This window comes from Gallinula chloropus (genome assembly GCF_964237585.1).
Source record: "Gallinula chloropus genome assembly, chromosome: 2".
Classification (NCBI taxonomy): Eukaryota; Metazoa; Chordata; class Aves; order Gruiformes; family Rallidae; genus Gallinula; species Gallinula chloropus.
The window spans coordinates 63081927-63095710 of NC_140086.1; the positions used below are offsets into that span (position 1 = coordinate 63081927).

Below are 13784 nucleotides of genomic sequence, written 5' to 3' on the forward strand. Positions count from 1 at the left end.
GACTAAAGCCAGAAGTCAAACATGGCCCAAAAAAAAAGGACAGTTCTTGCTGCACGTGATTCTTCAGGTTGATAATGACATGCATGCTACAAAATTGTAATTAAAATGAGCAAAAAATACTTTTTATACTGGCAGTACTACTGAGTAAAATACAAGTTTTTCCTATGTTACTTTAAAAAATGCCGTGTACAGTCAGTCCTGAATAATGCCCAAAAATTAAGTTTACCCTGGACTTTTTCCTTCAACCCCTACACATTACCAGTCTATCATTACATTTATTATTAGGTGTATGATCTTAGGAAATTTCCATCTCTCCAACTGCATACAAACGTCTGTAATTTCAAAAGATGTGGCAAAATCAGCCTTTAGGATCTTAAACGTTTGCTATGGAAAAAAGATGTCAAGCAAGCATATTCTAAAGCATTTTATTGTTCTGGAAAATATTACACTTCTAGCTGGAATTCCCACTGTATGTACCATTAATAATATCTATTAAGTGAGGAAGAATTTTCAAAACTTTACAAAACCTTTTTACTGTACCCACTACATAATCCACGTGTACGAGGTACTGCGGCTGTAGAATGGTCTTGGTGTTTGTAAAAGGGCTTCTGCAGAAGCGGTGTTCACTTGAAGTAGAAGCAGCAGCCCTATCATGGGAAGTCACAACAAGAATCATCTGCTAAAGAACTCTCCAACACAGAGATTATCTACAAAGGAGCTAGTCAGCAAGTACCGTATCACTATGAATAAATACGACGAATATTGAAATGGCTTTTTTTTTTTCCTTTATTAATTCTTCAAAACATACACAGGACCTGAACACGCATCAACATGGCTCAAAACTCCCCCTGAATAATCTTGTAATACTGACCGGAGGGGAGACCAGACAGTAAACAGTAACAGGAGCAAATGAAAAGGCAAGAAAATGAGATTGTGTTGCAACTTGTAGTTAAAGATTTAGAAGAAAATTGCATAGTTGTTTATAGTTATGAAAGACCTAATTAAAAAAAAAAGTCAAGTTGCTTTTCTTCATATTCCTGACATGTCAGAATTGGAGGATAAACGTTCCCTGTGTAACCAGTAAAGAAATCTTACTATGATCCATGATGCAGCTGAGTTATGATTATGGCATTTGTGACAGAAAATTAAGAGCATAATTGTTTCAGAAACTTCAAAAGATTAATAGAGCAATCAGAAGATACAACTCTCTGTCTTGTTCTAACAATTTTATTTTTAAATCAAGGAATCAAAATTGCTGAAAGATTGTTTTGGGGTTTTTTTCTGTGTCAAACTATATATAAAGTAGTACCAAACCTGTCTGACAGACTAAATCTGTCCCTGCATCAAGAATTATTATGTCAAGAACAATGTTCTTGTTGCATGCTAGCCTAATCGACAGAATCAAACCCAGGCCCATTAAGTCCATGCGACAGCCACTGATCTGAGCACTTCTAAGAAAAGAAAAACCCGAAACAACCCAAACTTTTTATTAACACCTTAATGCTGTTTTTTAATATAATATCCATTAGGAAGATTAAAAAAATAAATTGTTTCTAGTAATTCTGAGGCATAAAGTGCTCATTTTCTGTCTTCTGATTTATATCATTGTTCTGTTTTTACAGCTTACTGTTGACAGAGTGAGGTAATTCAACTACAATTTTTCCAATGTTTTTTCCCATGTACATGTAATCTACAGCACGGAATACAGACTCCAAGCCAGTGAACTTGCCCTCCGGAGACGTGTCTCCAAAGTCCACCTCACAAACCAGGTCTCCTCTTTCATACATCTCGAGCAAGTGCTTCAGAGCCATTTTGTACTCAGAAAGGTAATGGTTCAAGAAGAAACCCCGGATGCTGGCAGACTTCTTCAATAGTTTTGCTGGCAGTAACTCCGCTTTAATGGGCTGGAGGCCAGTAGGGTTTTGGTAGCCAGCGATAAACCCAATAATTATCAGGCAACCTTTGGTAGCCAAGGAGTTAAGAGCCAAGTCAAACATCTTTCCCCCAACAGATTCATACACCACATCCACACCTTCCGGGTAGTCCTTCCTAAGAACAGATTCAACGTTTTCAGTTTTGTAGTTGATCGTACGGTCACAGCCAATAGATTTCAGAAAACCACCCTTTTCATCGCTGGAGCAGGTTCCAATTACGTGGCATTTTGCATTCTTTGCAAGCTGCACAGCAAACTGGCCCGTTCCTCCAGCCGCTGCTGTCACCAGAACCTTCTTGCCTTCAGACAGCTCTCCCAGTTCTTTCAAACTGATGTATGCGGTAGCACCACTTACCATTAGAGTAAGAAATTCGGGTTTCACAGAGGGTAGAGGAACTGCTTGTTTGGCAGGCACAACTGTGTATTCAGCAAAGGCACCTGCTTTCACGTAGGCCACAGCTTGACCCACCGTGTAATCAGCACTAGCACTGAGTCCTAATGCTACCACTTCACCGACACCTTCAAAACCTATATCGAATGGGGGTTTAACTGAGGCATCATATCGACCCGCCGAGTAGTTTATGTCAGATGCATTAATGCCGACAAATCTAGAAGAAAACAAAAATGTATTAACGAGTTTTATTCCTTACCAAGTCTTTGTTGTAAGAGAAGCCTTCCACTTAAATATGTAGGATAAGCATGAGACTTTTTCCCCGATTATTAGTATATCTGAACAAGGAGTACACTACAGAGACTACTTCCATCAGACTTCTGTAGTTTACATTCTGTTACTCTAGAATTAAAGATGAATTAGCTAAAAGAAAAACAAAACAACGCAAAAACCTTATATTTTCCTCGGGTCCACTTAAGCAAATTAAAAATAATTCTGCACAGGATTAAAGGATGGAAATTAATTGACCACCTTATACAAGATGTGAAAACAGTGAAGAATAAAACGTGCAAAGAGGTAAATATGTTGATTCTGGCAACAAATTTACATTTTTGAATATACTACTACTGTTAATGACTAACGATCATATTAACTATCGATGTCATTTGCAAGGTCATGTTACTGTAGGCAAGTACTTTTTAATTGATGGAGTCACTACAGCAAATTTGCCTTTTGATGTAGCTAATGTCAATGTTAAAATATTTTTCTTTATATAAATTACTTGCAGCACATCAAAACAACCTTGCACGGAGGGACTAAAATTACAAGACTGAGTATCAAGTCCTACTGACCTCTAACAGGTGAAAATGGATGCCAGTTTTATTTAGGTGGGGTTTTTTTTTAAGAAAAAAGAGACATTCTCACGACTTGATTAAGCACCAAGAGATAATGCCTAAAAGAAAGTTATAATCTAGCTTAAACGCAAAGAATATCTTAGTAAGGCTTTTCTTTAGAGAAACATAGTATCGTCTCTATACAGGCACAGGAAGTGAGACTGGGGAAGATTCTGCTAACTGGAAAACGTCAAGGAGAAACACATGCGACAGAGAAGAGCAGGGCAGTCACTATGCATGGAAGTGACGACCTGAAAGGTGTACGTGATGCCACGCAGAAGGTGCGGAAGCGTGCGGGCAGCGCACTTTTAATTGTTGCAGTTAGCGAAAGCTTCAAACCGTATGTGTGTGTAAATTGCTCGCACACGGGGCAACAACAACTAAAGCCGTTTCTCTCAGTTGATTTCCTTAATTCTTTATGGCATGGGGAGCCTCAAACTTTCACCAACGTAACGTTACATGTATATAAAAAAGACGCGTAGGCATAAACACATCCCCGCATAAAATAGGTGAAAGTGACTGTTGCTCTTTTTAATTCTGCCTTTAATTCACTGCTCAGCCGCAACAAAAAAATGCCTACGCCTTGTTCGTAGGTACAAAAAATCCCCCATTATCCTGCTTGGAGGCAACTCCCATACCGTGCTGCTAAAAGACATATAAAAATTGGTAAGGGAGCAGCCGATTCCCGGGCAAAGCGTGTCCCCCGGGCGCCAGGGAAAAGGCGAGACGTGCCGGCGCTGCATCAGCCTCTTCCCGCCGTGACACCCCAACTTCTGCGGCGGGAGCAGCGGGCGAGAGGGCGGCGGGGAGCTGCGCTCGTCCCTTCACCGGTCTCACCCCTTCGGTAGCTGTCAGGCCGGCCCACAGGCGCCCCCGCTGCTCCCGTACCGGTCCCCGGCCCCAACCCCAAAAGGCTGGTCCTGGCTCCCCGCTGGGCTGAGCCTTCCTCCTGACGCTGCCGGCGCGCATCAGCTTTCTGTGCCCTTGGCTGGCGCAGTGCACCCTAGAGAAGGGGGGGGCAGAGCAGCGGTAACAAGTAACGAGCCCCGTCGCCCTCCCTCTAGGAGTTTCCCCTTCTCTCAGCGCTGCACTGCAGCGGGGAGAGCACAAAGGCAGGTAAATCACCGTCTGAGGACGCAAACTTTGCGTGCGGAGCAGGGGCAAGTCGTACAGCGGGCCAGACGCCTGCCGAGAAGGGCTCCATCCAGCACACGGACCGTTGCTTTTGTTCTGGAGCCAGAAAGGATGTAAATCCTTCCCCGCCCGGGCTACACCGCGACTTCTCCGTGAGGTTGCGGGGGCCGCGGCGCACAAGTTGGTGCCGCCCGGTCGCCTCCCCGCCGCGCCGGGCAAGGTGCGGAGCTTTCCGCGGAGCTGCGGCGGCCGGACGCCGGTGTGGGATGCGGTGCGCGATGCGGTGCGCCGGGGGCACCGCGGCACCGGCCCTGCCTGCGAACGGGGGCTGCGTGGGCGCAAGCGGAGCGCTGCCGTGGGAGAGGGGCAGGCGGGCCGGGCAGCCCTGCCCGTCGCTGCCCGCGCTGGCAGGGGGCCGGAGCGGACAAAGCCGTGTGCGCTGCCCCGCTGCGCGGGGGGCTCGTCGCCGCCGCCCGCCCGCCCCCCTGCACGGACACACACACAGACACGCGAGCACACGCACCCGCTCCCTCCCCGTCTCTGCGGGGCTGCTGGGCCACGGGAAATGGTTCTCCCTGGGCTCCTGGGCTCATCACTATTAATCAATACAGCCTGCTGTCCAGCCCTTCCCCCCACCCCGCTATTTTTTTTAAACTTCTTTTCTGTTGTGTGCAAAATCAAAACTCTTGATCGCATTTTTTTTATTATTATAATTTTTGCAAGGTGGTTGAGTCTCTTAGATTCCTCGCAGATTAAAACGGTTTTAGTAGGCAGCGCCTGGATTAAAACATACTGTCTCATTTGCCTTGTCATTCCAGCTGACAGAAGGGAGGTGGGTAGGATGTGCCCGCTGTTTCTTACATTATTTTGCTTTCAGAAGTAGAAAGAAGTACGATTTACAAGTTGAAGATCAGTTTACTAACTTCTGAGACTGAGGAGAGTACAAAAGTAACCATGACTTCGGGTGCTGGTGGATTTCAAGACCCCTTCCAGATCTTTCATGTTGTCTCCTTTTACTTTCCTACCTAAAATGTATTATTTAATTTAGCAGTTTCTAATTGAGGCTTGCCTCTTCAACAGTTCCAGATGCAAACCTGAGGAAAAAAAAAAAGCTGGAGACTGGCTTTTCCCAAAATAATTATGCACATTGAGTCACCCGTTTTATTTATACTCAACAGTGTTGAACCCCCTCGTATTGTTTATTACAGAAAACAGGAGGACACCGCCGAGGGGAGGAAATGCTGCTTTTCGTACCACAACAAAGCGTGAGACACTGAAACCCCAGCACCATAGCCTTAAACGCAGACAAAACAAAGTCATCCAAACCAGTACTGTGCAAGAAAAACATGATTTAGACCAAACACTCAGCAGGAACAGTCCTCCACTTCTCCCACTGTGATCCATTAGTCCCTTGGTTCAAAAACTTTCTCAACCGCCTTTTCTACGAACTTTTTTCCCATCTTCCAGCCTAACAGTAAATCGTTGCAGGTATTTTGGAAACGAAATGTGTCACTTCCTCAAGAAAATCTCGAAAATCCCCCAACAACTTTAAGAAGCACCAAATCTTCATAGCCTTTGAGTCCTTCTGCAATAAAACGGAGGAACCTAGTCGTCCGTATGTTGCCCACCCCCCCCCCCAACAGGTCAAACGGACATACGAAGCTTGCATGGCATCCTTAAGGATTTTTTTATTCACCTTTTCCCCTCCTCTTCCACACAGAATCAAGGTTTAAAAAATGCTTTAAATCGATTTTTAGTTTTGAATAATTTCTGAATAAAGGATGGGTCAATTTTAATTAAAAAAAACAAAGCAGAAGTAAGGGTTGCTGCCTTAGATTTCTAGAGAAGAAAGTTCCACCTAACTGCATCTTATTTTAAAATATCTATCCATACAGGAGCTCAGCACATTTTAATTTCCCATTCCTCTAAATCCAAACCCAGATTTTAGTGCTGGATAAGGATTGTTTTGCATAAAAAGCTCAAAGCAATTAATACTATCCATGGGCGTGACTGGGACTAAAATGAACAAATCCGCAAATGTACTCATGGAATTCAAGTCCTTTATTGTTTGGTTTTAATTGTATGTTTCTACCTATTAGAAAATGCAGAGTTGTAGTTAGGGCTTGCTTTTTTAAAAAAAAAAAAAAAGTAAATAAAGCCAGGGACTTATGTTTTCTGGATGGAAAAATGCTTCCCCAGAGTGACAAGAGAGGGGGAAACATTCAGAACTCGTTTCCTGCTGCAGCTCGTATATAGCTAATGTTTTTTAGTAACGGGATCCTATGTCTTCTGTGTTATTCCCCAGAAAATAATAATAAACAGAAAGGAAATGCCACAGAGCCCCAAATAATACAAAATATATAAACTCTAAATTTAGACTTCATCACTCACCTCTCCCTCCCCTCCATCCCCACTTGTGCGTGTAGTAGGTTGATGTGTTAAAACCCATTAATTGCCTGCCTGAATCTTTGAACCTGTTTTTAGTCTGGTGGAAGCTCTGCACCCCAGCCCTGTTACCGTGAGGTGTGCAGGTCCCCATAGTACCCCAGGAACCCATCCAGCACAAGGAACAGTTACACTGGAAGCCATTAAAAAAAAAAATAATTTCTAAATCCACTTCTTGTGAGAGGGGGCGGGTGGGGTGGGGGTTGAGAAAGATTCCAAGGGCGTATGGGGGGGCGGGGGGGAGGGGATTTGAGAAACAAGGATGCTGCTCTGCTTTGCATTACTCCAGCAGACTTGCTACTTTATCTCAGGTCTGTCCACCACTTCCACAAAACCGCATTCAACTCCAGCCCTATGGCTGCTTCATGCCATTACTGTTTCATGGTCATTAGTGGATGCGGCAACACTGTATTTCAGACTTCGAGGTTTGGAGGGATTTTTGGTCTCAGAAATCCTAGTGGAAGATGTCAGCATCGGATTAAAGTGCCACAGAAGCTCGCTCATCAGCTCCTCAAAGAGTCCCTGGTCCTTCTCCTTACCCCTTCTTTACTATTTGTGCGCTACATATGGACACACACTACAGATTATATACAGCACCCCCCATACGCACAGCCACACACATGCCTTAACTCCCGTAATTGTTCTCAAGCCAATTTAGTGCTTCTTAACACCTTTGAACTCCAACGGAGAACATGGCGAACTAGGTGTTCCTACAATTCCTTGCTTGGCAAGGACCCGAGAGTGCTGCTCTCTCTCCCGTGCCAGCCACGCAGTCTGCTCCAAAGTTCGCAGAGTTTCAGCTTCCCTTCGAGGGCAAAGAAACCTCTGAACTTTAGAAAGCTTACTTTTATCTTACGGAACCACAGCGATTACCTAGGAGCGACCCACCGAGAACAAGCAGGTTTATGGAGCTGGGGGGGAGGGTGGCACGTTTTGTGCTCAAGTCTTCAGTTCACGGCGAGCTGATCACCAACGCCGGACGCGCAGTCCTAGCGCTGGCGCAGGATTTACGGCGTATTATGTTAAGCAAAATGTCACCTCCTCGCTCTCCGCCCGCCCGGGCTCCACGCTAAAAGCCGCTAACAACTGCGTGCTCACGTCCCGCCGAGCGAGGCCGAGCACGGCCGGGCTGGGCCGCTGCCCTGCCCCCTCCTCGCCGCCCGCTTTTGGCGCGCAGAGGCGGGGGTGGCGCCGCGGCGGCCGGGGTTGGCAGGGCGGCGGGCCCCGGCCCTCTGCCTCCCTGGTGAATCACGACTGTGTGAGGGTTAGTGACGGGCGGGCCACGGCGGGGCGGGGGCAAGGGAAACGGCATGCGGGGCGGCCGGCGGGGCGTCGCCACAGAGGAGCGCGGTCGGTGCGGGCTCGCACGCACATCGCGACGTCGGGGGCACGCTGGCCTTACGTTAGCGTCCCCGAGACTGTTGCGTGGGTAGGACGGGGACACGCTCACGCCCCGGGGAGGAATAGGTGCGTGTAACGAGCCCGCGCAGGGGGTTGGGAAGGAGTCATAAGCGCTTCCCGGCGTCTCACAACCCCCACGGCCCTCGCTGCCTGGTTCCCCGCCCCGGCACAGGGGCCTGGAGGTGTTTCTCCTCCTTCGGGCCGGCGTAAGCCTAGAGCAACACACGCACCCGCCGGAGGAGGAGGAGGAGGAGAAAGTGTCACCCACATACACGTGAACGGGGCGACCGGGCTGTAGCACCAGCCGTTCAAAAACAACAAACAACAACAACAAAATTAAATTAGCAGTCGCCAGATGGCGGCTGGTACAACTTTGGAGCCCCGTCTCCAAAGCGAAGGAGCATGTGTAAGGGAGCAGGCCACAGGGTGCCATAAGTCGGAGGGGGCCGCGAGGGGGAGGGGGCGGGAGCTCACCTGTTCCTGACAAGGAGGTCTCCGTCTCCCGGGAGTGGCACGGGCGAGTCCTGCCGCAGGGCGACCGCTTCCCTGAAGTTTTGGCTCAGCTTAGTCACCACCAGCTTCTTCATGGAGCTGGGGATAGACGAGCCCTGGAAATCCAGAAAGTGACGGGAGTAGGACATGTCCAGGATGGGCCGCGGCCGGCTGCCACCGAAGTAGGACCAGGCGGAACACGCCGCGGCGCAGGACGGCTGCTGCCGCCGCTGCCACCAGCACCAGCACCGCAGTGCCCGGGAGCTCAGCACAGCGCCGCTTTTCGCGCTAAAACTCATGCCCTGCCCTCAGCTCTCCTCTCCCTCCCCGCTCGGGAGATCGAGCTCCAGCTCGGGATTCTCCAGGCAGCTCGCAAGACCCGCCGCCGCCGAGCCGGCAGGAGAAACTCTCCGCACGCAGCTATCTGTGTATGTAAATAAAGCCCCGTGCAGTCAAGCTGCAGCCTGCCTCCGTCCTCCCCACCCAGCCAACCCCTCCGCTACGCGGAAACGCCGCCAGAGGAGCAGCGGCAAGATGGTCCCCGGCAGCCGGTCGTCTTCTGCCGCCGCTAGCGTTACCGGAGTGCAACGCTGGCCCTCTCTCGCGGCGGTCCGTCCCGCGAAGCCGCTGCCAGCGGCTGCGCCTTGGCTGTGCCCGACCCGCCTCACCGCGCGTCCGCGGGCACTGCCTGCCCCTGCCTGCCACCGCGCCTGAGGACGGCAACCGGGGCCGCGCTCTTTCTGTCAGGGAGGCGGATGTACGGAAGGCTGGATTTGCTCCTAAAAGGTTGCTTTTAATTTGCACGCTGCCTCTGGCTAAGGGATTTAAAGAACAGCTGAAAGAGAGACAGACAGAGAGAGAGACGCCTCAGGTCCCCCACCCCCCGTTCTTTAGTTTACAAAGAGAGGTTAGCCTCGCTACAAAAAAACCCACCCCACCGAACAACAGAGAAAACCCAACAACAACAGCAAACAAACGGAGGAAAAAAAAAAGAGGCAGAAGGAAAGCACGATAAATTATCAGATCGATAAGGTTAGAGAAGCGGAGAGAAGTTGCAGCTAATCTTCTTATGTTGTTATTAACCGCCGCCGAGGAGCCGCTGCCTGCGGGCGGAGGCTCCGCCCCTTCCGTGCGAAACGTTCACTTCCTCGCAAGGTGGTACGAATCAACCCCGAGCCGTTAGCAGCCGCGCGCGGGCGCGGCGGGGCGGGCCGGGCCGGCTGGCCGGGGCGCGGGCGCGCGCGCAGCGTCGGTGGCGTCGCCGCCGCCGCCGCGGTTGTCGTCGGTTCTGGCCGTTGGGGCGGCCGAGGCGCGGGCTCCACGCGCGGCGCGGGCGGGAGTGAAAGAGGCGAAGCACTGGCCGCCGCTGCGGGGCGGACGGGGGGGGAGGAGGAGGGTCGGGTCGGGTCGGTCGCGCGGGGCGCTCTTCGCGGGCGGCACCGGCCTGTGAGGCGGCTGGCGGGCCGCTGTCAGCCTGTTTGGGTGGCAGGGGGCTGTCAGCAGCACCTGGTTGGCCTGGGGTGGGTTGTTCCCCCCCCCCCCCCCCCCCCCCCCCCCTTGCTCCTTAAACAAGCAAAAAGAAATAGTAATAAAAAACCCCACCGTGTCCTCGCTGGAGACTACACTTGGGAGCGAGAACCTGCGCGGGAAACGCACTGGGTCAAGGGACCGAAGTAAATGTTGCGATAGAGCCGCCAATCCCAACTTGGTACAGAGTGCGCGGAGGGGAAGGAGGGGATGCGGGTGGGGGATGTAATAGAGATGTTGCTCCGATGTCGACGGAGCTCCCGCGTAATTCCTAGAATTAACTCCATCCTTCCAGTACAAACAACTCATTGCTTAATTGTGCGGTATTAATAATTAAAAGCGAAGGAAAAAAAAAAAAAAAGGCTGAATCCCTTTCTGCCCCGAAAGAGAGCCAAATTGCAGTTCCGAGTGTTTCCCTTTAGGAATCAGCTGGGTAGTTTTTATTTGCTTTCCTGACTCGCAAAAGAAAGGGAAGAGCCCTTCTGTTCTTGCAGTTAACATTATATAAATCCCCAGACACATACTGTGCAAAATCTATTAGCAGCATGTTTCATATGCCGCAGCTCTTGCTCTGCAATCTGTTGGTATTTTAAAAGTAAGGATGAACTGTAATCTCCCACAAATCATTTTTAATTCAATACCAGTTAGTTAGACGTGTGCCACGGAGAGGTATCATCTCCCGCTTTCCCTCCCCCCCCCCCTTTTTTTTTTTACCCCCCCCTTTCTTTTTTTAAGTTTGCTGGAACAAGACCTCTGCTGAAGTTAAAGCGGCACATGCGTCTTGCACAGCACTTTAGCAAGTGGATTATAATAACAACCCCCTCAACGCGTGTCTCACATGAGGAATCTTTTATGCCGCGCTGTATTAAGACTTCTTTTTTTGTCATATTGTTTAGCTCTGGGAAAGGTGGGGGGGGGGGGAGAGAAAAAAAATGAAAACAAAGCAATTAAAAAGATTGACAGGTATGGGTTTGTGTGAGACCTATTTGTAATTGTCAGGGTGACGTGGGCAAGAGGAGGAGGAGTAACAAACTGAAGCAGGAAAAGCAGCTCGATGTGTCTGTCTATCAGTTGAGACTGTCTGAGAGCCCTGGGATCCGAATGTGTGTTATATTTCAGTGAAAAGAGAAGAGAGGGAGAGTGGATCTCTTTCTCTCCCAGGAGTTTAGGGGGGGGGGACAGTTCACGTTAATCTCTCCCACTCAGTGAATGTCTTTTCTTCCTCCCCCCCCCTCCCTCTTTGCACACACTCTCCGGGGTTTTTCTTGGTTTTGGCAATATTTTTTTGTGTGTGTTTTTTGTTTTTTTTTTTCTTCTTCTTCTTCTGTTGCAGATCAAGATCAACCAAAAAAAAATCCATGATAAAAAAATGTGTTTGCGTTATATTTAGTATCAGAAGAAGCTTCGATTTGTGGAGAAAAAAAAAGGGAGAGCAAGAGAGAAAAGTAGTCCTCTCCGGTGGTGACACTGTTTGATCTGTGACTGTTTGGAAGGTGGAGGAGTGACTGACATTTCCCATCCGGTGTATATGTATGTATGGGGGCTTTACTCCTTTTTATTATTTGCTTTCTTGCTCTTAGACTAAGTGCTGGGAGGAGAAGGAGAGACTGGATCGACCTCGTTTTTTGCACAATGAACAAACTATTATCAACGCAATAAAAAAACAAACAAACAAAAAAACCCCAACAACAACAGCAACAACACCACACAAATCCACGAGCCTGAAACAAGCCAGCCAGCGAGCGAGCGAGAAAGTTGCGCTTTGAGACTCTTTGATCTCGGAGAAAGCCTGAGAGGGGGGGAGTGACTGAATTTACCGTCTCATCGCCGCCGCTTGCTCGGCTCTCCACCGCCGAAGAAGGAGGAGAAGAAGACGAAGAAGTGATTAAGGAAAGGAGGGGGAGAAGGGGAGAGAGGAAAAGGAGGAGGAAAAAAAAAAAAAAAGAAGGAACGAAAGAAAGATAATGGATTTGGGCTACAGATCTACAGATTGAACTGATCAAATCTTATTTATTTTGCACATCTCCACTGGCATCTTCCCTGCTGCTGCTGCCGAGAGGACTGAAGAGCTTTGTCTTATAAGGAACTTAAAAGAGAGAGAAAGAGAGAGAGAGAGTGTGTGTGTGTGAGAGAGAGAGGGAGGAAAATTAACCTTGTAAATGAAAACATTTCCTAAGCAAGTTTTTGGAGTGGCGGCGGAAATTGGCATCCCTGTCACCAGTCTGTGGCTTGCCTCACCCCACACCCCACCTTCCCCCCCGCCCCGCGCACCCCTCTCGCCGCGCCGGGAGCTGACCCGGGGGGGGGGACCCGGACCGGGCGAGAGGAGAACCCGACCAAACTTTTTCTCCTTCCTCCCCCCCCCTCCTCCTTCCTCCTCCTCTCCCTCTCTCCCATTCCTCCCCACCCTCCCTCTCGCTGTTCCTAGGCGGAATTAGAAGTTGAATCCGCTTTCTTTTCTCCTTCCTCCCCCCTCCCTCCCTCCCTCCTTCCTTCCCCCCCCCCTCCCTTATTTTATTTTTTTATTTGTGAGTGTGTGTGTGTGTGCGCGGGTGTGTGCGTGTGTGTTTGTTTCTGCATGAAAAGAGGGGGATCGGAAGAGGAGTCCTGCGCGGAAACTCTGCGGCGGCGGCGGCGGCGGGCGGCGAGGCGGCGGCGGCGGCAGCAGCATGCCGCGGAGAAAGCAGCAGGCACCCCGGCGCTCCGCAGGTAACACCCTCCGCCTCCCCGCGCCGGCCCTCGCTGCCGGCGCAGGGGTGCCGCGGGCACGGCAGGGGAGGGGTTAACCCGCCGGGAAGCATTGCCGCGGGGGGAGCGGTTTCTCCAGCCCCGCTGCAGATTTAAACACCTCGGGTGGCTGCCTTCGGGGGGTTTGGGGCGGGGGGGGGAAGGGGGGGGGGGGGGTTGGTGGTGGTGTGTGGGGGTGGCGGAGGTGGGGAGAGGGGGGGAGCAGCACCTTGGTGGGGAAACAAACGGGGCCGTAGTTTGTACTTCTTCGTACGCGGGAGCTGGAGGGATCGGCGTAGTTCCTGAGGTGTGTCACGCCGAGCCTGTCAGCCTCCATCCTCCCCGCCGTTGCCAACACGTTTAAAACTAGAAACTTCATTTTGTTGCAGTCCTGTAATCCCCGCATGCGGTTCCGCGTGTGCGAGTGTGCGTGTGTGCGGTGCCCAGGGCAGCGCCGGGGAGGGGAGGGAGCTCCGCTGTGCCAGGGCAGGGATGGTCTGCTTCAAAAGTGTGTCAGACCGCATCCAGGCTGAACCTGACACTCGGGAAACAAAAAGTCAACAAAATGGGACACAGCGAGGCATCTGGCCAGTGCATTTCGCTGGAAAACAGCAGCCTTTAATGTCACGTTGAAGAGGCTTTTTCTTTCTTTTTTTTTTTTTTTTTTTATTACCTCTAAAGATGTCTTTTGATCAGGCAAACAGAAGGCAGTGATAGTGCAGAATCCGATTGAAGAGAAAAGTTATTTTTCTCTGGAGGAGGAACTGGCAGGAGCTGGTTTTCCTTGTTTTCTGTTTTATTAGAGGATTGCCATCCTTGATTTGATGCGTGATTGATCGCC

The 13784-nt window shown here is 50.0% G+C and overlaps 2 protein-coding genes across 2 annotated transcripts in view; one reads left to right on the forward strand and one right to left on the reverse strand.

Moving 5' to 3' along the window:
• Positions 1–432: 432 nt before the first annotated feature.
• On the reverse strand, positions 433–9151 carry PTGR3 (prostaglandin reductase 3). The gene is made up of 2 exons (XM_084280194.1): positions 8672–9151; positions 433–2541 (listed from the first exon to the last, which is right to left on the reverse strand). The coding sequence occupies exons 1-2, from the start codon at positions 8986–8988 to the stop codon at positions 1617–1619; spliced, it is 1242 nt and encodes a 413-aa protein (XP_084136320.1). The 5' UTR covers positions 8989–9151; the 3' UTR covers positions 433–1616.
• Positions 9152–12885: 3734 nt separating this feature from the next.
• The window catches only part of TSHZ1 (teashirt zinc finger homeobox 1), a gene marked incomplete at both ends in the record, with an annotated part of 52438 nt that continues 51539 nt past the window's right edge, over positions 12886–13784 (forward strand). The window contains one exon of the mRNA XM_084280289.1: positions 12886–12925. Within this exon, the coding sequence (XP_084136415.1) occupies positions 12886–12925 (40 nt within the window). The remainder of the gene's footprint in view (positions 12926–13784) is intronic.